General features: G+C 42.7%; 1 protein-coding gene across 1 annotated transcript in view; it reads right to left on the reverse strand.

The window, feature by feature from the left end:
* The window catches only part of LOC108547464 (uncharacterized), a gene marked incomplete at its 3' end in the record, with an annotated part of 36,179 nt that extends 12,892 nt beyond the window's left edge, over positions 1 to 23,287 (reverse strand). The window contains exons 1-2 of the mRNA XM_017899995.1: positions 22,720 to 23,287; positions 12,237 to 12,429 (exon numbers count right to left, since the gene is read on the reverse strand). Of these exons, the coding sequence (XP_017755484.1) occupies positions 12,237 to 12,429; positions 22,720 to 22,868 (342 nt within the window). The remainder of the gene's footprint in view (positions 1 to 12,236; positions 12,430 to 22,719) is intronic.
* Between the last annotated feature and the right edge of the window lie 1,855 nt (positions 23,288 to 25,142).

The raw sequence follows: 25,142 nt of genomic DNA on the forward strand, positions 1-25,142 counted from the left end.
CAAATGCTTTACGGTAATCCAACAAACATTCTGCCGTCGATTTCATCCCTTTGACCGTGATCTTTTACTAGGTGTCACCACCATTTTGATTCGATCCTTCAGGATGTCGAAGACCTTCATAATCCTACGAAATTTTGTAAATTTTCAGCGATAATTGAGCTGTGTTACCAGCTCCCGTTCAGTAAGTGCGAATAACCTGCCCAAATTCCAGCGAAATTTCGCGACGATGAATAAGAGAATCGTGGAATGCTGCAAATTATGTTCGCTGGATTCTTTAATACGATTATCTCTAGCAAATGCTTTACGGTAATCCAATAAATATTCTGCCACCAATTTCATCCCTTCCATCACGATCTTCTACCGTATGTCACCACCATTTTGATTCGATCCCTCATGATATCGAAAATCACCATACTCCCTCGAAATTTTGTAAATCTTGAGCGATAATTGAGCTGCGTTACCAGTCCCCGTTTGGTAAGTGCGAATAATCTACCCAAATTCCAGCGAAATTTCGCGCAGACTAGACATTGGAGTCGCGGAATGCCATGTTGGGGAGGTTGGCAGACATCGACGAGCGCGCGTGACATTCCGTCCGAGTTTATCGACTCGAGGATCCATCGATCCCGGCCAGTAGCCGCGTTGATCGAAAGGCCACGAAGGTATTACACGGACTCGCGTGTTGCACGATAGATCTCCGCTGAGCGGAGCGACCGGCATTAATCGGTTCGAAGCGTGTTGGGCGAGAGAGCGGGCCGCGGAGGTGGCAGCCATTAGCATAAGAACCGAGAAGATCTCTGCGCGAGGATAGCTGCTCCCTTATTTACAACGTGTCAAGTATGATCGTTCTACTCCCGCGAGTTTACTCTTCTCGCGCCGATCGTAGAGAAGCATCAAAACGTGACGAGCGGCTCGGATCGTTTCACGATGTCCTCTCGACGTTCACTCGGATTGCAAGAGCGTGAAAATGCGCCACTCGTGGCCATTTCGCGTAACGCGCCATTGCGCAGCGATGAAGCCGTCGGATGACCTTTGAGGCAACGACGAAGCTTCTCCGATGAAGATTGCCGAGTTTTAGTAAGTCGGAGGAAGCATACCTTGACCTTCTTAACTCTGTGGCGACCACCGTTTACGCATTCACCACTAAAGGGAATCAAACAGGTTCGAGGTTTCTCGCAAATTCTTGGTGAACCCTCTGCTTTCTACACAGGGTGACCCAGTATCGATAATGCAAGCAAGGAAAGGGTGATTCTACGTGATGGAACAATTAAAATTAAAGAATAAAATTTGTTTATTCGAAGCTTCATAGTTAGACAATTAAAAGATAACGTACTACTTGATTTTCCAAAATGGCAGTGAGTCATTCCCAATATTATAGGTTGGCTAGCACAGCTCCGTTATTCTCTACCTTGACACAGATCACTCTAACTAATAGGAACACATCCGAAGGATTAAAAGGATTAAAAGCTGCGTAGTCTAATGTCTGTTAGCTTCAAATGAGCCTAAAAGCTTTGGAAGAGACCCTATCAGAGGTTTTAACGAGACGCTTTACAGTCGAGACTTAATACGAGTCAACTTTAATTGTGCTTTACTTTAATCGAATAGCAAAAGCTATTATTATACGAAAACATTTACCTACATCAACTTTGGACTATTTTACAAAAGTCTTACAACGGGGTCTTTATATCCATACTAAAGACCAAAAGATAAATAAATCCAGAGAACTATTAAAATATCCTAAATCGGTACGAGTCAACTTTAATTGGATAACCAAACCTATTATTATATTTCCTCTATACAGAACGTGTGAAAGATACGAAAAAATGTACCATTACCAACTTTGGGCTATTTTACAACAGCCTAACAGGGTCTATATATCCATACCAAAGACCAAAAGATAAATAAATCCAGAGAACTATCAAAAAATTCTAAATCAGTATGAGTCAACTTTAATTGGATAACTAAATCTATTATTATATTTCCACTATACAGAATGTGTGAAAGATACGAAAAAATGTACCATTACCAACTTTGGGCTATTTTACAACAGCCTAACAGGGTCTATATATCCATACCAAAGACCAAAAGATAAATAAATCCAGAGAACTATCAAAAAATTCTAAATCAGTATGAGTCAACTTTAATTGGATAACTAAATCTATTATTATATTTCCACTATACAGAATGTGTGAAAGATACGAAAAAATGTACCATTACCAACTTTGGGCTATTTTACAACAGCCTAACAGGGTCTATATATCCATACCAAAGACCAAAAGATAAATAAATCCAGAGAACTATCAAAAAATTCTAAATCAGTATGAGTCAACTTTAATTGGATAACTAAATCTATTATTATATTTCCACTATACAGAATGTGTGAAAGATACGAAAAAATTTACCTACACCAACTTTGGTCTATGTCACAACAATCTAACAGGGTCTACATATCCATACTAAAGGCCAAAAGATAAATAAATCCAGAGAACAATTAAAAAATCCTAAGTCGGTATACCTCACCTAGTCCTCTGATATTAATCTAGAGAATCCGCGATTTATGGCAACGTTGTCATCTATTTAGACAACTAGCAATCAGGATAATTATGTGGTGGATGGAACGAAGATTATTGCTCATGGCATTTCATGTAATGAGTTACTTCATCTGGAAGTGTGTGAAAAGCTACACGTATTTAAGAGTATTAACCTTTAAGTGGTGACCACTATTTTCATAGCACAGTTAATACCGATTAATTTGTTCAAAGCTCAGCGATGACACTCGAGTACTCGAATCTCGATACCTATCCTCCTTCACAGCGAAACAAAGCTTTTAGCTACTCAGAACGAGATTCCATCACGGGACCGTTCTCGCCGGTCGCGCAAAGATCGTGGTCGCGCGATTCCGAGCGTGAAACTGGCCCATGTCCGCTCCCGGAATATACCTAGATTCAATCTAGACGAGACACGTAAATCCCTCTGCAGCTACAGTCGTATGAAATTAGAATAATTACGTATCACGTCGTGCCTCGCCTGCAGCTCACGTGCTCTCCTCTGCCCTTCGAGACACGAGACCACGTTCGAAGAACTCCTCCGTTATTTAAACATTTATCTCTCCGTTTCCTCGAGCTTTCAAACATCCACGTGGGGCTCTTCATTTTTTCAAATGAATCAAGGAAAAATTTCCTCCGAGAAAGTTGCTCCGTTTCGCTTCATTTAGACTCGTATATCAAACGGTTCAAACGTTTACATTTTCTACATTCAACAATGTAATAACATGAAATATGTACGGTAAATATTTAAAACGACGTGTGGTGCATGTAATAAGGAGAAAATCGTATGGATATATCATTAAAATTGGACAATAAATCAATATATGTACCATATTGACGTTCATCGGAGTTACGGGCCGTGGTGGCGCTAGTGAGTTAAGTGAAACGTCAGCGTCGCACCGTAACTTCCCTTTCACTAATACTATACTATTAATACTACTCATAATCAGTGTAATTCGCACATATCACGTTCAAAAACTCTGAAGCTTCTTCTCGCCATAATTAATATGATAACGATACGATAAATTAGCCACGCGTGTCTTCGCGAAAAGTGTACTTTCATCTGAATTTTCAATTGACCTTTTCCATCAAGCAGAAATTCATTTTCGACGGTCGAGGATGTCCAGGGATGGTGAAAATCTGGTTACAGTCGCGTTAGTCGAAGTGAGAAGTAGGTAAGTTGGTACCGACACGGATAATTCGGCGAACGAGCGTGCGGGCAGCACGGAAGAGACTCGGAGCGGAACGGAGCGTGCAGTTTGCCATTGTTTCGCGATCGACAAACGCGTCAAGTGCGATCTGTCGCCGGACGATGCACCGGCATGCACGCGCGCGTCTACGTGCGTTGCTGCGCTGTCGCGCGCGTGTACGCGCCCTGCCTGCACGGAAACGCAAGTACTCCGGGGAATGCACTAGGTGTCCCGTGGTATACGTCCGAGCGGACAGCCATTACCTCCGGGCGGTCACCGGACTCGTTCTCGACCGAGAAATAAGCCGGATGACGGTCGTTTCGTTCGTTTAGAGCGACTCGCTTCAATCCTCCGCTCCGTCGTGCAATTGCGCTCCGCTCTCCTTTCCCTTTCCTCTTTTTCTTTATCTCCCTTTCCCATTTTTTTTTATTTACGCAAAGCAAATCGGACGGGACACGTCTCGTTCGGTATCTTCCGCCGGAAATTCGCGTTTCGTGCTCCATTTCTGCCATATTTTCCAGACGAATTACAGGAAAGCGTAGCGCCGATTGGTTGTAAGTAGACCAAAGTCGAGTTTTGTTTCTCTCACTGGGTATTAGCACTTCTGTCGCGGAAGCGAATTAACACGTTTGTTAATAGTGCTACGTGTGCGTCTATGTGTGACACGCTGATTTCTATTGAGAGGCTATTATCTCGTCTCGGCAATTTCTATGGTGAATAGGCTCCAAGTACATTATGTAGAAATTCGAAAATAGCACGTGTTATTTATTCATTCAACATCGGCTCTGGATGGACCGGATGACAATTTTCGATCATTCTTTATTAACCATTTGAGTGCTGAAGAATTTTCTTGTATATATGTTAACACTTTGCACTCGACGATTTTTTGACTAAAAAAAGGATAGGAGTTGAAAGATATTTTTTTTAAACAGTAAATAAAAAATCTATAATAATTAACACGTAGAATTATGTGAGTTCGATACCTCTCATACCGTTATATTATCTTAAATTTGACATATTAATTAATATCGACGTTCGAAATTTTATCAAATGGCGACTGAGAGGCGCCTCTCGAGTACAAAGGATTAAAAGTGTGGAATAAAATGCACAGTTATTTTCTCGGAAAATAATAGAAACGGTTATAATTTACCCTAATTATTATATAAAAAGTAATATTTACCAAAAAAGATAGTTTTTATTCTCAGTTATTACAAAAGAGTTTTGCTGCACAAATTCCATGGATTCCTTTTTTACATACAGCGCAAATTAAGTTGGAACGTTTAATCCCATTACCATTTCTCTTGCTGCATACCTCATACTGTCGCAAGTTTCACTCTGGCAATTTTTCTAAAGAAAGCTTCTTACTCATTAACTTATTATCTTATTTATTAACTTGATAGCCTTCCTGTAGCATTTTTGCTTACTAACCATTCCTTCTCTATAGCATCGAAATAAAAATAAAAAATAAATTGCCATCGGGCTAATATTTTTATCTTACTTAAATCACAATTGAATTATATTAATAAAAACCGAAAAAAAATTGATACGAATACAAATGCCTTCGATTAATATGAAAATTATATTGACAAACAGCAGCGCCATTGCGCTTCTACGCAGTTTTAGTACAAGACAAGAGAAGCGCGATGGCGCTGCTGTCTGTTAATACAATTTTCGCATTAACCGAGGGCATTTGTATTAATATCAATTGCAGTTCAAATGGTTAAGTTTTGAAGAATGCTATTTATACGATAAACTGTTATTTGAAAATTTAAATTCCGGCAATTCTGGCCCAAGAAAATATATCATGTAACAATAGAACATAACCTCTTCGGGAAACAATTTTTAAAAAATTAGTGTATAGTGATTTCAAAGCAGTGATTATAAAGTAGAATAAATCGGTATTAGCGATGATATTCGACAAGATTTTCTTTTCCCTTATAATAACTGTAATTTAGAAAAAATTGTACGTTCACATACGTGACAGTATCCCCGAAGAGGTTAGGTTAGGTTAGGTTCTCAAAAAGCTCTTTAAATAACCTCGAATCGTTCTAAAAATGGCTACGAAATAATTTCAATTAATGCGAAAATTATATTAACAAACAGCAGCGCCATTGCGCTTTTACGCATTTTGGGCACAAGAGAAGCGCCATGGCGCTTCGCTACACTCAAATGGTTAAGTTTCGAACAATACTATTTATACGATTAACTGTTATTTGAAAATTTAAATTCCGACAATTCTGGCCCAAGAAACTGTATCATGTAACAATAGAACATAACCTCTTCGGGAAACAATTTTATAAAAATTAGTGTTATAGTGATTTCCAAGCAGTGATTATAAAGTAAAATAAATCGGTATTAGCGATGATTTTCGTTTCCTAATTTCCTTCTCGCTTATAATAGTTATAATTTTAAAAGAACTGAACGTACACATACGTGACAGGATCCCCGAAGAAGTTAGGTTAGGTTCTCAAAAAGCTCTTTAAATAACCTCGAATCGTTCTCGAAATGGCCACGAAATAATTCCATAACGAGGCTATCTCTATTCATATTTGAATTCAAATTTAAATTCCAATCTGCCGCTCGTTACTCGTGATTAAACGTTTGCTTCAATTAAACCGAAACAATTTAATTTAATTAAATTTCTTCTCCATTTGCAATTCGGTTCTTTCCTTTTCCATAACATTCCAAACTTTTTCAATCACGGGCGAATTTTTCCGATCGACGAACGAGTTGCCTCGAAATCTCCCCTCCCCGTACAATTTACCGTGCACGCCGATGATCCTAAACGATCGAGTTCCAGAACGTTTCACGCTAACTGGAAAATTAACTCCCGGACAACCTCGGCGACTCTGTCCAATTCCGTTCCGTTGTTTCGGCCACGTTAAACGCGTAATATTTAACGCGCAATTCGCGGAGATACGACTTAAACGAGTCGCGTGGAACGCGCGAATTATAAATATAACGAGCAGCCGTAACGCGATTGGGGCACGCGGTGGGATAATCGCGTTTTATCGCGCGAGCCAACCCTCTGCATCAGGCAAGAGTGCCTCGATATTCCTTATAAGCCATCGTTAAAATTAATTCCGCTTAAGGAACTGCTAAGAGGATCTTCGCGGCAGCCATTTTCTTCCACGCAGACGATTTCCTTTCCATTTTTCCCGTTGAAATTGCAACGAAGTTCGATTCTTCGAGGATTCATCGACTAAAATGGCGGAAATACTTAGACGGAATGAAAATGTCAGAATTATGGTAAATAATTTAAATTTCGCGGGGTGGCCATGTTTTTTTTCTATTTTTCCTTGCGGCAGCTCGCGGAGGACCAAGCAAACAGCACCAGATACCTTAGAACCCTGCTTCACCATCTTCCTTTTTCCTTTTCTCCCTCGATCTTATGCACAATAACGAATAAATCGCTCTTGAGTTTACCTCAACCGTATTAAAATTTAAGAGAAAACGACCTCGACGTTTTGCTTGTCCGGGTTAATCCGGATCCAAATAGGAACAAGATTACCTCGAACGAGTTAATCCTGGGAAAAAACGGCAAGGGTAAAAGAGTTAGCCATTCAGCGGACTGCGAGCACCCTCGACGAATAAACTTTTCAGCAGACCTCCCCGGGATATGCATGCATGTAAGCGCGCTCGGGCACGCACCGCGTCGGAACAATGGGAAACAAAATAGCGGGACCCCTTTCGTTTCGCGCCTCTCTACGTTCCTGTCGGTGGGATACGACTCGTACGTTATTATGCGGATTATTATGCGCATTATTATGTAGAACAGAAGGAAGACATTGAAGCGCGACGTGAAAGGCCGCAACGAGAGCGGCGACGAACGGCCAGGCTCGAACGCGTCGTGCCATTATTAATCGGTAATTAGCGGCTCAGTCGACGATCTCCGCTCTAACTGTATAATTAAGCCTTCTCACGGGTAACCGGCAATCTCTGCCGGCTGCAAACTTTCACGGTGGTATGCCAGTCGTCCAAATTGCAGTGATCTTGCTCCGCGTGGTATGCTCCACACGGGTGCGCGCTCGGTTAGCCAGGTAATCGATCACAGGTCGCATGCCAATCACGTAACTGTGACAAAGTTGCGATCGATTCCGTGAATGTCGAGGTGAACCTATCTAGACGTACGTACTATACACGTGCAGAATACTCTTACTCTTTGACCGTCGTCGGGTCCATCGCGACTGACCTAATCGAATAACCGAATCATCGACAGGACGATTGATCAACGAATTGACACCGGTTAGGGGAGCCGGAGAAAGTAGCCGTATCGTTCTCTCCGTCTCTCTATCATAGCTAATAAATCTTAGCCGTGTAATAACAAGCCTCACCCTATCTATTAATCGCTCGATTCTCCAAAGCCTCCTCGCCAGTTTAGCCGGCTATTCTGCGCTCGTTGGTCTAACAAGCGGCCAAGTCATCCGGGTAGAACCGGCTCGTGCCTCGAGCAGAGTTCGCTTCAACTTCGACCGCGAATAGTTTACAACTAGCGTCGTCGGACTTTCCTGCAACGAGAAATCCGCCAGCGATCCAGGCAGCGATCGGCAGATCGACGTTTCAGCGTTCACCCTGTACGCTCATTCGCTATTCGCCTAGCGTGCGCGCGAACACACCTCTAACCGGAGAGCTATGCGAGGAGGTAGGCAAATTTCTGCCAACGAGGAAGATCGTCGCCAAGGAATCCGACGATTACGTGCCTCAACGATGGAAACAGCTCCACCACGCGAATAATCCAGCGACTTCGGCCTGGCCAGGGTGACTGCACTTGCCAATGCAATCAATGCGAGCGAACGCACGCGTTAAGCGACCGGCATTGTTGCGCCATTCTTCCCGACAGGTTATTCTCGTATTATCCCTGTATTATCGAGCCTTATTACAGGGGTATTACGCTAAAGTCAGCCATTCCACTGGATCGGCCTGCGTCCACGGCTTATTGCCAGAACGGTACCACGGTCATCACGGAGATCATCACGGTGAGCGATAGAACGATCATCGCGACGATTTTGCAATCTGCGCGACCAAGCACCCTTGATAGCCTCGATCGCTCGAGATTGATCACTCTCGCGTTCAGGGCTAGAGTTCCTTGACATTCGAGCAAATTCCAGCGTAGCTGTCGTAGGTCATCCGCTCTCATTGGACACTGACAGGACGAATGTTGAACAGCGTGACGATCATCGCGACAATTTTGAAACGTGGATGAATTCCCAATGTTGGAAGAAGAAAACAACCATCCATCGTACACAAATGATAGCCAATCGGAGGTTATTAGACAATCAGTAGTCAGTCGTGATAGGACCACTGTGTCGTTAACATTCAAATAAATGTAGGAATTGCGAGAGTGAGAGTATACGCGAAGTTTGGAAGAGAGTTGTTGAAAATAAGATACGTCTTAACGTATCGAATGAACAAAAATTAATCTCTCAGGAAGATTAAATTCCTTTTTCTTCACTCTAGCTTTGACTCTCTACGCGAACAGTCAGAATACTTGAGATATACCTTCCTCAGGAGAGAATAAAGATAATTATAAAATAACGATAGTTATTTCTTTCTACCCATAATCCCAGTAAGAGTCGAGTCAGTGATAGTTCGAAGAGTTGACGTGCGAGTCTGGGTCGCGAAATTAGTTTAATCTTTTAGCTTGTATCTTTACTCTTAAGTCTCTTTCGCTCGTAAATAAAATATATTGGGTTAACGACATCCTTTATTCCGTATATTTGCCAATCAAAACATATCCCTAGATAAATTACCGAGCAATATACTTTTTCGTTACATATGTAGGAATCTTGGGCAGGCAACAGAATAAGCAGTGACGTAAATATGAAAATGACTTATTTTAAGCTAAAACTTATTAACTTATTCTACTCGCTAATAACTCTCGGCTGACTCTCACTCGTTATCTCTCAATAACTCTATGACTGACTTTAAAACACATTTTGATATATCTGACTCTAAACCACATACTCTTCCTGACTTTAAGACACGCTGCCTCTTCCGCATTCTTGCACTCTTATTTAAACCCTTGCATTCTGTCTTCTTTCATACCCACAAAATGTTTCTCAATCGGTAGGTCACATATCCTAAACACTCGGACGAATAAGCATTCGTAGACTTCCACTCGTTTATCACATTCTGCTCTGTCATAAACATCCCTTACATTCGACCCTCTTGCACGCGGTCACTTTCGTTCTAAGCTTAAACACTCTTGACATTCTTTCAGGACCGTACTTATTCCTTTCCTCCATATATATGTATATATATATACAATGTATTTAATCCCAACACCTAATAATTTCGATCCTTTGTGACTGATCAAACTAGGGCTCCGATATTGCTTTTATTGACTTTTCTTCGTCAATTTTCATCGATTATTGACAGTATGACGAGAGCTCTGACAGCCTCCGTCCAGTATCACTTTCGTTGACTCCAATTGAAAGGATGATCGGTATTGGCAAGATTTTGACAAAGTAGCATAAAGGACAAGAGATCCATGGTAGAGAGAGGGAGGGACGAGGCAGCAGTGGACGGATAAAATTATGAAAAATGAGCGTTGATGGGAGGAGGTGGCGGCAATAACAGGGTACAAGGCTGGGGCAAGTTCCTTGCTTATTTTTCATCTCGTGGACGTTCTCGCCGGGGCCCGTTCCTCGACGAGGCGTCGACATTTTATGCATTAAATTGCGATGTACCGCGGCGAGGGCTACCGATCGATCCGCGTCCGCTTGCTCTTTTTGCGATTCCTCGCCGCCTTTCGACGCTTTCCTTTCCGGCCCGCGGCTGCACCTCCACACGCCAACCTCATTAGCATTTTATGGCATGTATCACGGTGGGTCACGATGTTCCGCCGACTGTTTACAGCCTTCGCGCAGCCGCTCGGCCAAACCTCCCCTGTGTGGTCCGCGTGAAAATTACCTCGTTATATTTTCACGACCACTTTCCTTCTCCAAAAACTCACACTTGGTGTCTCTCACGCGTACAGCCCCGTTTCGTTAATATCTTTCCGACGAACGAGCGTTGGGTCAGACCTTCATTTGCTAGAGCAGAATAGACTCGTGGCTGTTTCATCCGCGTGGAAGGGTGAAAATGAGAGGACAGAGACGAGTTTAGCGAATTTTTTGGGGAAACGAGTACCATGCCACTCTACTCACGGTTGGTGTTATCTATGACGAAGATGGGGGAGTAATATAGTCACAGGTTAGAGGTGCAATTCGCGAATCTTCTGGCTAGCGGACCTCTCACCCCTGGATTGACACACGACTGAGTTCATCCGCGTGGAAGAGTGAAAACGCGAGGACAGAGACGAGTTTAGCGAATTTTTTGGGGAAACGAGTACCATGCCACTCTACTCGCGGTTGGTGTTATCTATGACGAAGATGGGGGAGTAATATAGTCACAGGTTAGAGGTGCAATTCGCGAATTTACTGGTTAGCGACCTCTCACCCCTGGATTGACACACGACTGACTTCATCCGCGTGGAAGAGTGAAAACGCGAGGACAGAGACGAGTTTAGCGAATTTTTTCGGGAAACGAGGATCGCGCTACCCTACTTGGGGTTGGTTTCATCTATGCAGAAGATCGGGGCGTAGTATAGTCAGAGGTTAGAGGTGCAATTCGCGAATTTACTGGTTAGCGACCTCTCACCCCTGGATTGACACATGACTGACTTCATCCGCGTGGAAGAGTGAAAACGCGAGGACAGAGACGAGTTTAGCGAATTTTTTCGGGAAACGAGGATCGCGCTACTCTACTCGGGGTTGGTTTTATCTATTCCAAAGATCGAAGGATAGTATAGTCGAAGAGTGGAAGTGCAATTCGCTAATCTTCTCTCTAGCATTCCTCTCGCCCCTGGATTGACACACGACTGACTTCATTTACGTGGAAGGGTGAAAACACGAGGACAGAGACGAATTTGGTAATTTTTTTTTTTGAGAAACGAGTATTACCCCATTCTATTCGCGGTTGGTATCACCTGTGCCGAAGATAGGAGGATTATATAGTCGAAAAGCGAAAGTGCAATTCGCGAATCTTCTCTCGCCCCAAGATTGACACACGATTGATTTCATTCGCGTGGAAAAGTGAAAACGCGAGGACAGCGACGAGTATGGAAAATTTTGTTGGGAAACAATTCTCACTCTACCCTATTCGTTGTTGTTTTCATCTATATCGAAGATCGGGAGCAATATAATAATATAGCAGAGGTGCAATTCGCGAATCTTCTCGCTAGCGAATCCTCACCTCCTCTCACCCCCGAATCGGCTCGCGGTTGATTTCACCCTCGCGGAAGGGTGCGCGACGCGAGGTCGCGGCAATAACAATTAAGAGTGGGCGTTCACGAGGGCGAAACGACATCGTTACAGAGAACGTGGCCGATTGTAAACGCCAGCCGAGCCGAGCGAAAATGTAAATGGTTTACCCCCTCGACGCTGACAATGCACCGTCCCTCTCGCGTTTCGCTCGATATAACCGTACATCCGTATCAGCTACGTGACTGCACATTACTTACGAATAACACCACGTTGTAGATGTGCAGAACGTATTTCAGGAAATTCACCGAGCAGCAGCCGTCGTCTCTGGTCCTCAGCCTGGTGGAGGTACCGGGTAGCCTCTCGGCGCTTTTAGCCATGATTGGTCGATTCGTTTCTTCGTCGTGTGTCTCCGTCGTGCTCGTGGTCGTCGTCGTCACCTCGTCACTGACTCTGCAAGCACGCGAAATTCCATCGGATTAAAGAATTTTCCTGGAACAGCCAGAGAATCGGGTCGTTTCTGGTCTAGATCTCGCTGCAACCGCGACGAAATCGCATTTCCTCGGAACACGAAGTCGGACTCTGCTCGAATCGCGAGTAAATCTATCTTCGAGCGTCCCTTCCGGTCCCTGGCGACCGGCCAGCGGACGCCACGCGTCCCTAGGGCTTCCGGCATGGCGGCCACGGCCACGAAGATTCGATAGAACCCGCTGCCACGTCGCTTAAGATATTCAACTTCCTGTTCGAGATCCCCAGAGTCGAGGCGATCTCCAGGAACGAATCACTCTCGATCGAATATCGAGTAGGTGGACCGTGCTCGAACAAGCTAGGGAAGGAAATGAGGTGACGTTAACGGAGGAACGGTCACCGAATCGAATGAAACGCGCGACGACGGATCTATGATCGCGGTACCGGAAGTAACTGCTTGACGGTTCAAAGGGAAGCCACGAGAGTTGGCACGAGCTCATCGACCACGTCCCTCTTTTACCCCTGCGAACAATCCATCCTTCGATCGGCCACTCCTCTCTCCCTCTTCCTTTTCCGTGTTTAACCTCGTCCTATACCATTTTTCCCGTCTCCGGTCGCGTGCGCGAAATCGGCCCGCGCTATCTTCTCCCGTCCTCGGGCCCCTTCCTCAAATTCCTCGCGCGTGTATTCCATTACCTCGCCTGTATCGATTCGATTGCCCTGCGCGATATCGAGAAACACCGGCCAGAGGCAGGAAAGCAGCTTCGATTAATTACGCGAACCATCGCCGGCATCGGAGCCTCCAATCTGTCGACGAAGCTCATTACAGGGCCCGCCGCGTAAAATCGGCGACGACTCGCTGGCCGGCGATAACGACCAGCCGAGAATTAATTAGAAACCGCACCGGTGGCCCGGTTATTTACTCGCGCTAATCGCGTTTCCGCAATTAGAGCCAGCCCGATGGAGAAACAATCGGCCAGCGAGCACTCGATCGACCCGCGGGGCCATTCTTCGCGGGGATTTCGGGTGAACCGAGCAGGGGACAAATGCCGGACTAACGAGGACAAACGAAGGCACGTGGGTCGAAGAAGACCGCGATGGTGCTCGGGGACCTAACCTAACTCGAGGAGAGGGCAGGACAGAAGAGAAACCGCGAAATTAAACGGGCGTGACCCGTCGGGTGGGACCTAACCTAACCCGCGGAGAGGGGAGGAAAGAAGAGAAACCGCGAAATTAAACGGGTGTGACCCGTCTCCACCGTGTGGGCGAAGTACTTTCGATCGCGAATAAAGGAGAGTTCCGAATGCCAATGAGATATTGTATTTTTTACAACTGTAGCGACCAACGTTCTCATCCTCGCCAATGGATGGATTCCTAATTGAAGGGGGCTCGAGGACTTTCTCGCAAGTCCCTACTAATCTTCGACTTCCCTTAACCCATTCGAGACCGATTGCACACCGGGTATGCAATTGATTTCCGAGGCTATAAGACCGGTGTGTGCAATAATAATAATGAGCATTTATCAGTTATTCTGAGTAAAGTAGTCGTCGAGATAAGACTTTTTTTGAATTAATAGTATCCGTGAAGTACAGAAAAATAAAATTTGGCATTGGTTTTGTTGCGTGCCAAAAAAAAAACAAAACATTTTGTTTCGATTTTCGAAATCTACATTTTTAGAAAATATCAATACAGGAACCCATATACCTAATTCCATTTTTCAAATCTATCACCAACAGCGATAGTATCGCCTTCTATTCATACCGCCTAAACGAAACTTATTATCTTAAGCCTGCGCAGGTATTATCTACGTATTATCTTAAGATAATAAGTTTTTTCTTTTCTTTGACCCATTTTTATCCGTGAATAATTAAGAAATTTATTTCCACCAATCTGTACCTCTTTACCCGAAACAACCGAGTAACGATTTTATATTATCTAACTATTTTTGGAATAAATGTATTTTTATTTTACCTTACATTGCACACATTGTGTCCTAATTCGCTTCTCGCAATAAAAATTTTCTGAGGAGCGAGCTGCACGCACGGTGTGCAATCATCTCATTTATGCGAATTCGCGATTTTCATAGTAAACAAGCTGTTTTTTTATTAAAAATGTACAATACAAAGAAAAAAAAATTTCGTTCGAAAAAAATCGTTAACTGTTTGAGTGCCGAAGAATTTTCTTGTATATATGTTAAAAGTGCGTAATAAAATGCGCAGTTATTTTCTCGGAAAAATAATAGAAACGGTTATAATTAACCCTAATTATTATATAAGAAGCAACTTTTACAAAAAGAAATATTTTGTTATTAAAGTATCCCTGTCTAAGGCGGGGCCTGCTAGAAGAAAGCCTCGCTGTCGAGTCCACTAGCAGGCCCGGGACGAAACGCACCCCTTCCTTGTCCTGTCATCCTTCTACCTGCTGTCCATGTCATAGAACAACGACCAAGGAGAGATACCAACAGGCCAGCACCATAGAAACACTATACTACCAGTAGGAACCACAAGAGCCTAGACCGACCAAAACAAAACAGGCCCAACATGATCACAACACAACCCTTCCTCGTTTTCTTTTATTCCTTTACGACGCCTAGTGGCTTCCCTGGTTTGACTTCCTCTTTAACCGTTTGAGTGCCAAGCGGCGCGATCGCGCTTCTTCTATTTTGTGTCCAAAAGTGCCAGCGCTCTGAGTTGCGAAGCTGACAATCAGCGCGCTCGGTTGGTGAACGCGGAATATGAGAAGCGCTATCGCGCCGCTCGGCATTTTTGGACACGGAATATGACAAGCGCTATCGCGCCGCTTGGCAAATATCGATTGGGAAACAATAATGACCCGTGGCACTCAAACGGTTAACATTCCCCGATTATCGTCACGTTTCCCGGTTATTTCGTTCGCGCATCGATCCCGGCTATTTTTTAACTTTGTTTCTATGCATTCCTCTCTTTTTCTCGCTTATTTTTGCTTTATTTTTCATTTCAACCCCGCCGGCCATTTTTCGATGAATCGCGAGCTGGCGCGTTTTATTTCGCGACAGAGCTGCATGCGGCCGATGTTATTCAGTTACGTTCACGTTATTCGACGTAATTCGTCGAGATACGCTGGAAATTTCGCGAATGATACACTTCTTGCGCTGTTACATCCGCGTCAGGGTAAGAAGAGAACCGGCAAAGTTTCCAGCAAGTATCGTTCGTTTCACGGACGTCCCGTGGTACAAAGCCGGGGAACAAAGGTACGGATCGCGGGATGACGTTGTAAACAACGCAGTTTTCCGGGAGGAAAAACGGAAAGCTCGGACAGATCACGGGGAGAAAATCCTGACGCGGAGAAAACCGGGATTTAGAACTTGTAACGCGGATTTCGAAACTTGGAAGTTTCAAAGAACGGGAAAAATCGTCGAAGATATAAATTGCGCGAAGTATAACTCTGTTGGAACCCGGATTTCGATATAAAATACGGGATCTAGCAACAAGGCTACGTTGGAAAAATACAAGTCGGTGGAGAGGAAAAATCTAGCCTTTCGCAAATTTTCTAGGTGCTTATATGCGAGAGGAGTCTTTATTTGGATGGCGTCACCCTGCAAAGGGTTAATGTAATGTAGCAGTGTACGAGGCATCGAAATCAAATAATTCTACAATTTTAGTATTATACAATTCTTTATTTACTGCTAAAAAAAGTATCGCCAGGTTTTTAGTAGGGAATCTTTGAATTCTTATTCTTCTCTAGCCAAAAAATCGTCGAGTGTAAAGGGTTAAGAAAGAACTGTAATCGATATATTCGCTCATATTCATCGTACCGCTGAAATTACTATAACCTGTGCACGTTATACTTAGGTACCCATTAAAGATCGGTAGTTCTAGTGTCAATAACCTTTGTACGAGAGTTTATCCCAAGAGAGAAGAATAGAAACGACGTTGTAACCCTTTGCGATGAGAAGGGAAGTAAAACGATTCGTGTCTGCATCGGTTCCGGTTCCGGAGCTTTATTTCGATAAATAATAATTTCAAAATCATGCGAGATATTTTATCCGAAATACCTCGTCTTCAGCGTACACGTAATCAACGTAATAACGTTGTCCGTATTTTCTTTCCTCCTTTTTGCGCGCAAATAATGGCACGTCTCAAATTAAAATTCAAACTCGCGATGCTTCGAAATATTTTTTAATAATATCGTAATAATAACGCGTTGCGATAATTAAAATTTATGCAAACTTCTGAATGCTCATCGATTTCTTCGCTGCTACTGTAAATTCACGTTTCAGACAATTCGTTGTTAACGAGAAATTTAACGATTTCATATTTGTATTAAAATGTTCATATTACGTTTTAGGTATAGAGTTCGCGTGTATACGCGATCAGAAAAATCGCGAAAAATGTGCCAAGTACACAGGGAGAGTTGGATGAGTAACGATTCGTTGGCTCTTAGTCACTAGAAGGACCTGGCTGATAAACGCAGACCAATTTCAGAGACCAAAAACAATTGACTCATTCCCACTTTCGCTAAGGACCAATGGTCATCTTCACCCTACCAAAAACTAACATTATATAAGCACCCACAAAATTTGCGAAAAGACAGTTTCAGTACGAATTTGCTATTTTAAAATGATCAGGGTCTCTAAAATAATAAGGATATTGTAAATTTATAAATATAAAAATTGATAAAATTAAAATAAATCCTAATAAATCTTGTTTTCAGTTCAGTCAGTTGCAGTTTTAGTTGCAGTTTTGTTTTCTCCTCTCCGCCGATTTGTATTTTTCCAACGTAGCCTTGTTGCTAGAACCCGTGTTGTACAGGTAGCCTTCCTACAACGCGGCATCCTATAACACGATTCATAAATTGCGGGAACCCTCCTTCAACACGAGATTCTATAACACGGTTTCGCTCTAATACGATAAGAAAATTGCTAAAACCTTTGTACAACACTGTACTTCTGTATGAGCAGTGACGTCGAAGAAATTTATTAAATTAAAATAATATTTTTGTTTTGTGTTGCACATACATTTATATTTTTAATAAAAATTAAGTTGTTTATGTAGAATTAAAAAAAAAATTTGTTTTTAGTAAAATTTGTTTAAAATTTGTTTTAGTTTAGAAACGTAACTCCCCTTTTTGTACTGGCTCTGGGTCTCATACAACACGGTTTCACACAACACGGTATTTCCTAGGAACCAATCTACCGTGTTACAGGAGGGTTACCTGTATATTGAGATCCGGGTTCCAATACAGTTATCTCGGAAACCGTTTCAATCACCGTGGCAAACTTCAGCTTCCGCCCGAAGACTCGCGATGGTAAGACGCTTGGTTTTAACGAATCGCCCCTGAGAAATATTTAGACGTCGTTAACAGTCAAGTAACTAGATTCTCCGACTATTACGTCGCTGAAACCGGAGAATCCGACCTTCCAAGTCACGTTCTAACGCGGAATGGACTTAACGAGACACCGGTTGGAGGACGTCGCAGCGTCTAACGAGATACAAATGTATGTATCTTCGAGAGATAGTAGGTAGAAAATAATCAGAAGAGGAAAAGTTCGTGTGCCACGCGACGCTTGTTCTCCGGCTAACCCACGTGTCTCGGATCTCGGCTACACCTTCGACGCCCACGCCGGAAGTCGCGGCCCACGTTCGCCATGACGCATCGACGTGCATCTCGTATTTGTTTTTACAGACGATACGGGGCCAATAAATCGGGACACGTTCAAGTGCCGGTTGTCTTGCACCGAGAAGGCGATAGGTGAAATGGGATCTACTCTGTTCTCCTATCGATTAATTCTGGTGAAATTTGTTTTCCGGGTTCCCGCCAAAATTCGGTCAGTTGATGCGAACGATTCGCGAAATTGGAGACTTATTGGTCGATGATTTTTATCAAAAAGGAGCAGAATTTTCGTAGCGATTAGGTCACTTGGGAAATAGATAGCTGCGATTCAGAGTGATCTGTTGTAAACATTTTTTAAAAATTCCTACGAAAATTCCGTCAATCGACGCGAACGATTCGCGAATTTCAAGATTTATCGATCGATGATTTTTCCTAAAGAAAAGAGTAATTTTCGTAGCGATTAGGTCACTCGAGAACCGACAGCTACCGATTCCCAGTGATCTGCCGCTAAAATTTTAATCATTGCGAGAGATTCGCGAAATTGGAGATTTATCGTCTGACGAGTTTTGTAGAAAAGAAGCGGGATTTTCAAAGCGATTAGGTCACTTGGGAAATAGATAGCTGCGATTCAGAGTGATCTGTTGCAAAAATTTTTTAAAAATTGCTACGAAAATTCCATCAATTGGCGCGAATGATTCGCCACATGCAAGACTTATCGATCGATAATTTTTCCTAAAGAGAAACGGGATTTTCAAAGCGATTAGGTCACTTGGGAAATAGATAGCTGCGATTCAGAGTGATCTCCGCTAAAATTTTTTTAAAAATTCTCACAAAAATTCTGTCAATCGACGCAAAGGATTCGCCAAATTCAAGATTTATCGATCGATGATTTTTCCTAAAGAAAAGAGTAATTTTCGTAGCGATTAGGTCACTCGAGAACCGACAGCTACCGATTCACAGTGATCTGCCGCTAAAATTTTTTAAAAGTTCCCATAAAAATTCCGTCAATCGACGCGAACGATTCGCGAATTTCAAGATTTATCGATCGATGATTTTTCCTAAAGAAAAGAGTAATTTTCGTAGCGATTAGGTCACTCGAGAACCGACAGCTACCGATTCCCAGTGATCTGCCGCTAAACTTTTTTAAAAGTTCCTATAAAAATTCCGTCAATCGACGCGAACTATTCGCGAAATTCGAGACTTATCGGCCGCCGATTTCGAACGGAAAAAATGAGGAATTTTCGCAGCGACCGGATCACTGGCACCTCTTCGGTGCACCTCGGCAAAGGGTGGCGTTAATTGGCAAGCTGACACGCGCACGTTCGCCCGCCTATCGAAAACCATGTCTCATAATATATCAGCGACGACATCGGGGCTGTCGTTCGATCCCTTGCCATCAATTTGCAGCAGTGCCATGTTCCCAGCATAGACATATCCTCATTTATCCCAATGTCCTACACGTCGCCAGCCAATTTGCTAATCGACCTAATCATCCAATCGCATTAACCTTGCCGGCCATTCAGAGACCCCGGTCTCCCTTTTTATTGGCCGGTTCCTGCGACAGGTTTCGCATTTGCGAACGGCACCGGCCACCAAAGGTGTCGGGCACCCTGTCGCGCCGGGATCAGGACACGGCGTTTACCTTTATCGACCGATCTACAAGCGCCATTAACGCCTCGTAACGATGCCCGTTCACGTGTTCACCGGGACTTTATTCGGGCGGAGGAATTTCCGAGGAACTCGATGGGGTAAAATGGCCGGGCTTTAATGACGGGAACGCCGCGCGGATCGCAGATCATACGGTACAGGGTCACGTATCGAGGAGAGCATAAAGCACCGGGGGTTCCGAGCGAGCTCGATTTAAGTCGCAACCGTAATACAACGCCCCATTCTCCCTTTACTCCATCAACTCCGCCCAGTGAAATTTCGTCGATAAAGACGAAATGTAGCGGGGGCTGCGTGGCAGGTAGATTGGCCGACTTTGCGCTATAGCTCGTTAACTCGCAGCGATTGGAAATTCCTTCAATCGCCATGAAAGAAGAACGCGAGCAAAGAAATAGAAGAGTGAATTTGTCGATTTTTAACGCATTGATTGACACCCCCGTGACGGGTACTGATTCTTTGAATTCGAGATGTTTGATTCGCATCGACTATTTTTTGAGAATTTGAATAATACAAATAGATCGAGGAATATTTTCTTTTTCTTTATATCGTGTTTGATTGTTCATTGTATCTTAAGTGTAATGGAAATTTTTATTGTGGATCCACGTGTTAAATATAATGAAAAATACAAAGGACAGTGTTATGGGTTAATTTACTTTTTCTCTGTCGATTATGGTCGGTCGAATTTGAAGATGTTTGCGAAAAAATTCTGGAATCGTGCAATTAAGTGCACATACAGGGATGGGAGTTTGATACGTAGTGTACAGAATTCCTCGAATCCTAAAAAGATATATTCGAGACAAATTTAATGTAATATTATAATGATTGCGATATTTATTATATAACAAGCCAATTTATTTGCTTTGTGATTACTTTACTGTTGGATTTTTCTTTTCAGTTGAAATACAGACATGAAAAATAAGGGCTCTTCTAAAAATTTGATAACATAATTAAAAATCATCGAGATCGGAGGTGACTCAAACCATCAACAATTCATCACTCTAAGAAATAAAAGGGGGTGTAGATATAAAGACACGAAGAACGAAGCGTTCCTCAGAAATCCTATAACGTATCAAAAATTGCCAAGATTGGAGACGTCCCAACCTATTATTGATAAATTCGCTACCACAAAATTAAAAAATAATAAAAAAATAAAAAAATAAGGAAAGAAGAAATAAAGACACGAGGATTAAGCGTTCTTTAAAAATCCTATAACATATTTAGAAATCATCATAATCAAATATGACTCAGACCAACCCATTAATAAGTTCACCACTTCAATAAAAAAGAAAGTAAAAGTAAGGATACAAAGAATAGTTCTTCCTATAACATATTTAAAAATCATCATAATCGGATGTGGTAAAATCAACCCATTAACAAGTACACCACTCCAATAAAAAAGAAAGTAAAAATAGGGATACAAAGAATAATTCTTCAAAAATTCTACAACATAATTAAAAATCATCAAGATCCAAGATGACCCAACCCATCGACAAAATCACCACTCCAAGAAATAAAAGGGGGGGGTAGATATAAAGACACGAAGAATGAAGCGTTCCTCAGAAATCCTATAACGTATCAAAAATCGCCAAGATTGGAGACGTCCCAACCTATTATTGATAAATTCGCTACCACAAAATTAAAAAATAATAGCGAAAAAATTCTGGAATCGTGCAATTAAGTGCACATACAGGGATGGGAGTTTGATACGTAGTGTACAGAATTCCTCGAATCCTAAAAAGATATATTCGAGACAAATTTAATGTAATATTATAATGATTGCGATATTTATTATATAGCAAGCCAATTTATTTGCTTTGTGATTACTTTACTGTTGGATTTTTCTTTTCAGTTGAAATACAGACATGAAAAATAGGGGTTCTTCCAAAAATTTGATAACATAATTAAAAATCATCGAGATCGGAGGTGACTCAAACCATCAACAATTCATCACTCTAAGAAATAAAAAAGAGGGTGGATATAAAGACACGAAAAATAAACGTTCCCCAGAAATCCTGTAACATATCAAAAATCGCCAGGCTCGGAGGTGACCCAACACATTCACAAGTACACCACCATAAAATTAAAAAAAAGAAGAAATAAGCATTCTTTAAAAAACCTATAACATATTTAGAAATTATCATAATCAAATGTGACTCAGAGCAACCCATTAACAAGTTCACCACTTCAATAGAAAAGAAAGTAAAAATAGGGATACAAAGAATAGTTCTTCAAAAATTCTACAACATAATTAAAAATCATCAAGATCCGAGATGACCCAACCCATCGACAAAATCACCACTCCAAGAAATAAAAGGGGGGGTAGATATAAAGACACGAAGAATGAAGCGTTCCTCAGAAATCCTATAACGTATCAAAAATCGCCAAGATTGGAGACGTCCCAACCTATTATTGATAAATTCGCTACCACAAAATTAAAAAATAATGAAAAAATAAAAAAATAAGGAAAGAAGAAATAAAGACACGAGGATTAAGCGTTCTTTAAAAATCCTATAACATATTTAGAAATCATCATAATCAAATATGACTCAGACCAACCCATTAACAAGTTCACCATTTCAATAAAAAAGAAAGTAAAAATAAGGATACAAAGAATAGTTCTTCAAAAATTCTACAACATAATTAAAAATCATCAAGATCCGAGATGACCCAACCCATCGACAAAATCACCACTCCAAGAAATAAAAGGAGGAGTAGATATAAAGACACGAAGAATGAAGCGTTCCTCAGAAATCCTATAACGTATCAAAAATTGCCAAGATTGGAGACGTCCCAACCTATTACTGATAAATTCGCTACCACAAAATTAAAAAATAATAAAAAAATAAAAAGATAAGGAAAAGAAGATATAAAGACACCAGGATTAAGCGTTCTTTAAAAATCCTATAACATATTTAGATTGCTACCACAAAATTAAAAAATAATAAAAAAATAAAAAAATAAGGAAAAGAAGAAATAAAGACAGGAGGAATAAGCCATCTTTAGAAATCGGTATTTTACCCTTTTCCCTGGCCGGAGTGGTCGTAAATCATACGTCGGTGTTTCCAAACCGAGGCCAACCTCGGCGGGGCGGCTTGGTAAGGAAGCGTGTACCGGCACCTATCTTCCTCTTCTTCTCTGCCGTCGATGTTACCAGCGTTCACCTCCATTTACCAGGCAACCCACGCTACCGCGTACGTTTCTCGATCTCTCCACGCGCTTCTTTCTTCCTTCTACGTCTGACTCCCCCGTTACTACACGCCGGTCATCGCGATATCTTCGTTAACCCTCACGCGGCTCGGTTCGCGCATCACGCAGTTTCCATTTCAATTACGACCGCTATCGCTGGCACGTAACGCGGTATCGCTTACACCTTCGCGGGAGTCGCGGCGAGCGGAGAAAAAGTCGCGCTGTGATCGGACTCGCTGTCGGTTTTATCGCCGTGCTCGATTTACCGATTCCACCGCAGGTTGCAGCGTGCACCAGCTGGAGGCAGCAGCGCGTTCCTCCGACGCGGGAACCGAGCGACTAACGCCGGCCCACGCCATCCGCCTCTGCGTGCAGCAATTGCACCGCGCCGCACCGTGGAAAATTGGATAATGCGGCTGCAGGCCAGGAACAAGCGGAATCCGACCCCTCGCCGTCTCTCTCTCCGTTCCACCGCCTCCGACTCCTCCTTCCTTTCGCCCTCCTCTTTATCTCTCCACTCGAATTCGTCGTCTGGAATTTTCCAGCCGCTTCCGGGACACCGATCGACAGCACAACCATCAGCCACCATCACGGTTCCATGCCGGAGATCGCTCGCCCCGGCGATCTCGCAATCGCCGAGAGGCGAGGCGAGGCGAAGGGCGTGGGTGCGACGATTCAACCTCGGCGATGGAAAGGTAAATCGAGAAGGTTTGCTTAATCCCGGTTCGCGTGGTCGTGCAGTCACTGCCGCCTGTTCCAGAGAAATTGGCGGTCGCACGCGACCGCCCCGCCGTGACGAGCCGACTCGCTACCCGCCACGTAACGAAGCTTCGTGGGTAATTTTCTAAAACGGTACACGCTCGTATTTCGACCGGAGAAACCGGTTGGTCGCGTAGCCGGGCCCCGAGTCCAGGCATCGGTTCCGCGAACGTTCCACGGGTACGTGTAATTTCGATTTTTTCCCAGTCGCGGCGGACAGGAGAGACACGCGTTTCTTCTGTGCCAGCAGTGCGACATCGGCGGTGTTCGGAGTCGCTTCCTGCGTGCAAAACCTGGGGGACACGTAATTAAGGTTTATAAACCGACGTGCGCCGGAATAAAGAGCCGAATGGCCGGGTAGGTATGTACGCGTACGGAAGTTGCGAGCCGTTATTTATCGCGTTATTACGCTGATATCGCCCGCCTGCAAATAACACGGCACATTTAAGCGTTTAAACGGTGATCCTGGCGTGGACAGGAAAAAGAATTTATCCTTTTCTCTTGCTGCTCGATAGTGCAACAGTCTTGAAATTTATTTCCAGATTTTCAATGTAATACTCGAAACATCGTAGGATAGCGAAAACTAGCTTTGTGACACCAAATATTGATGGAACAGCAAGAACAGAATCAGTTTCCGGTTTTGAGACACCAAAAATTGGCAGGACAACAAGAACAGAATAACTTTTCGGTTTTGAAACACCAAAAATTGGCAGGCCAAGAAGAACAGAATCAATTTTCAGTTTCGACACACCAAAAATTGACAGAACAACAAGAACAGAATCAGTTTTCGGTTTTGAGACACCAAAAATTGACAGAACAACAAGAACAGAATCAGTTTTCGGTTTTGAAACACCAAAAATTGGCAGGACAAGAAGAACAGAATCAATTTTCAGTTTCGTCACACCAAAAATTGACAGAACAACAAGAACAGAATGACTTTTTGGTTTTGAGACAACAAAAATTGGCAGAACAACAAGAACAGAATCAGTTTTCGGTTTTGAGACACCAAAAATTGACAGAACAACAAGAACAGAATCAGTTTTCGGTTGTGAAACACCAAAAATTGGCAGGACAAGAAGAACAGAATCAATTTTCAGTTTCGTCACACCAAAAATTGACAGAACAACAAGAACAGAATCAGTTTTCGGTTTTGAAACACCAAAAATTGGCAGGACAAGAAGAACAGAATCAATTTTCAGTTTCGTCACACCAAAAATTGACAGAACAACAAGAACAGAATAACTTTTCGGTTTTGTGACACCAAAAATTGACAGGACAAGAAGAACAGAATCAGTTTTCTATTTTGAGACACCAAAAATTGACAGAACAACAAGAAAAGAATGACTTCTTGGTTCTGAGACAACAAAAATTGGCAGGACAAGAAGAACAAAATCAATTTTCAGTTTCGTCACACCAAAAATTGACAGAACAACAAGAACAGAATGACTTTTCGGTTTTGCGACACCAAAAATTGACAGGACAAGAAGAATAGAATC

The sequence above is a fragment of the Eufriesea mexicana genome, unplaced genomic scaffold (genome assembly GCF_001483705.2).
Source record: "Eufriesea mexicana isolate 0111107269 unplaced genomic scaffold, ASM148370v2 scaffold1046, whole genome shotgun sequence".
Lineage (NCBI taxonomy): Eukaryota > Metazoa > Arthropoda > Insecta > Hymenoptera > Apidae > Eufriesea > Eufriesea mexicana.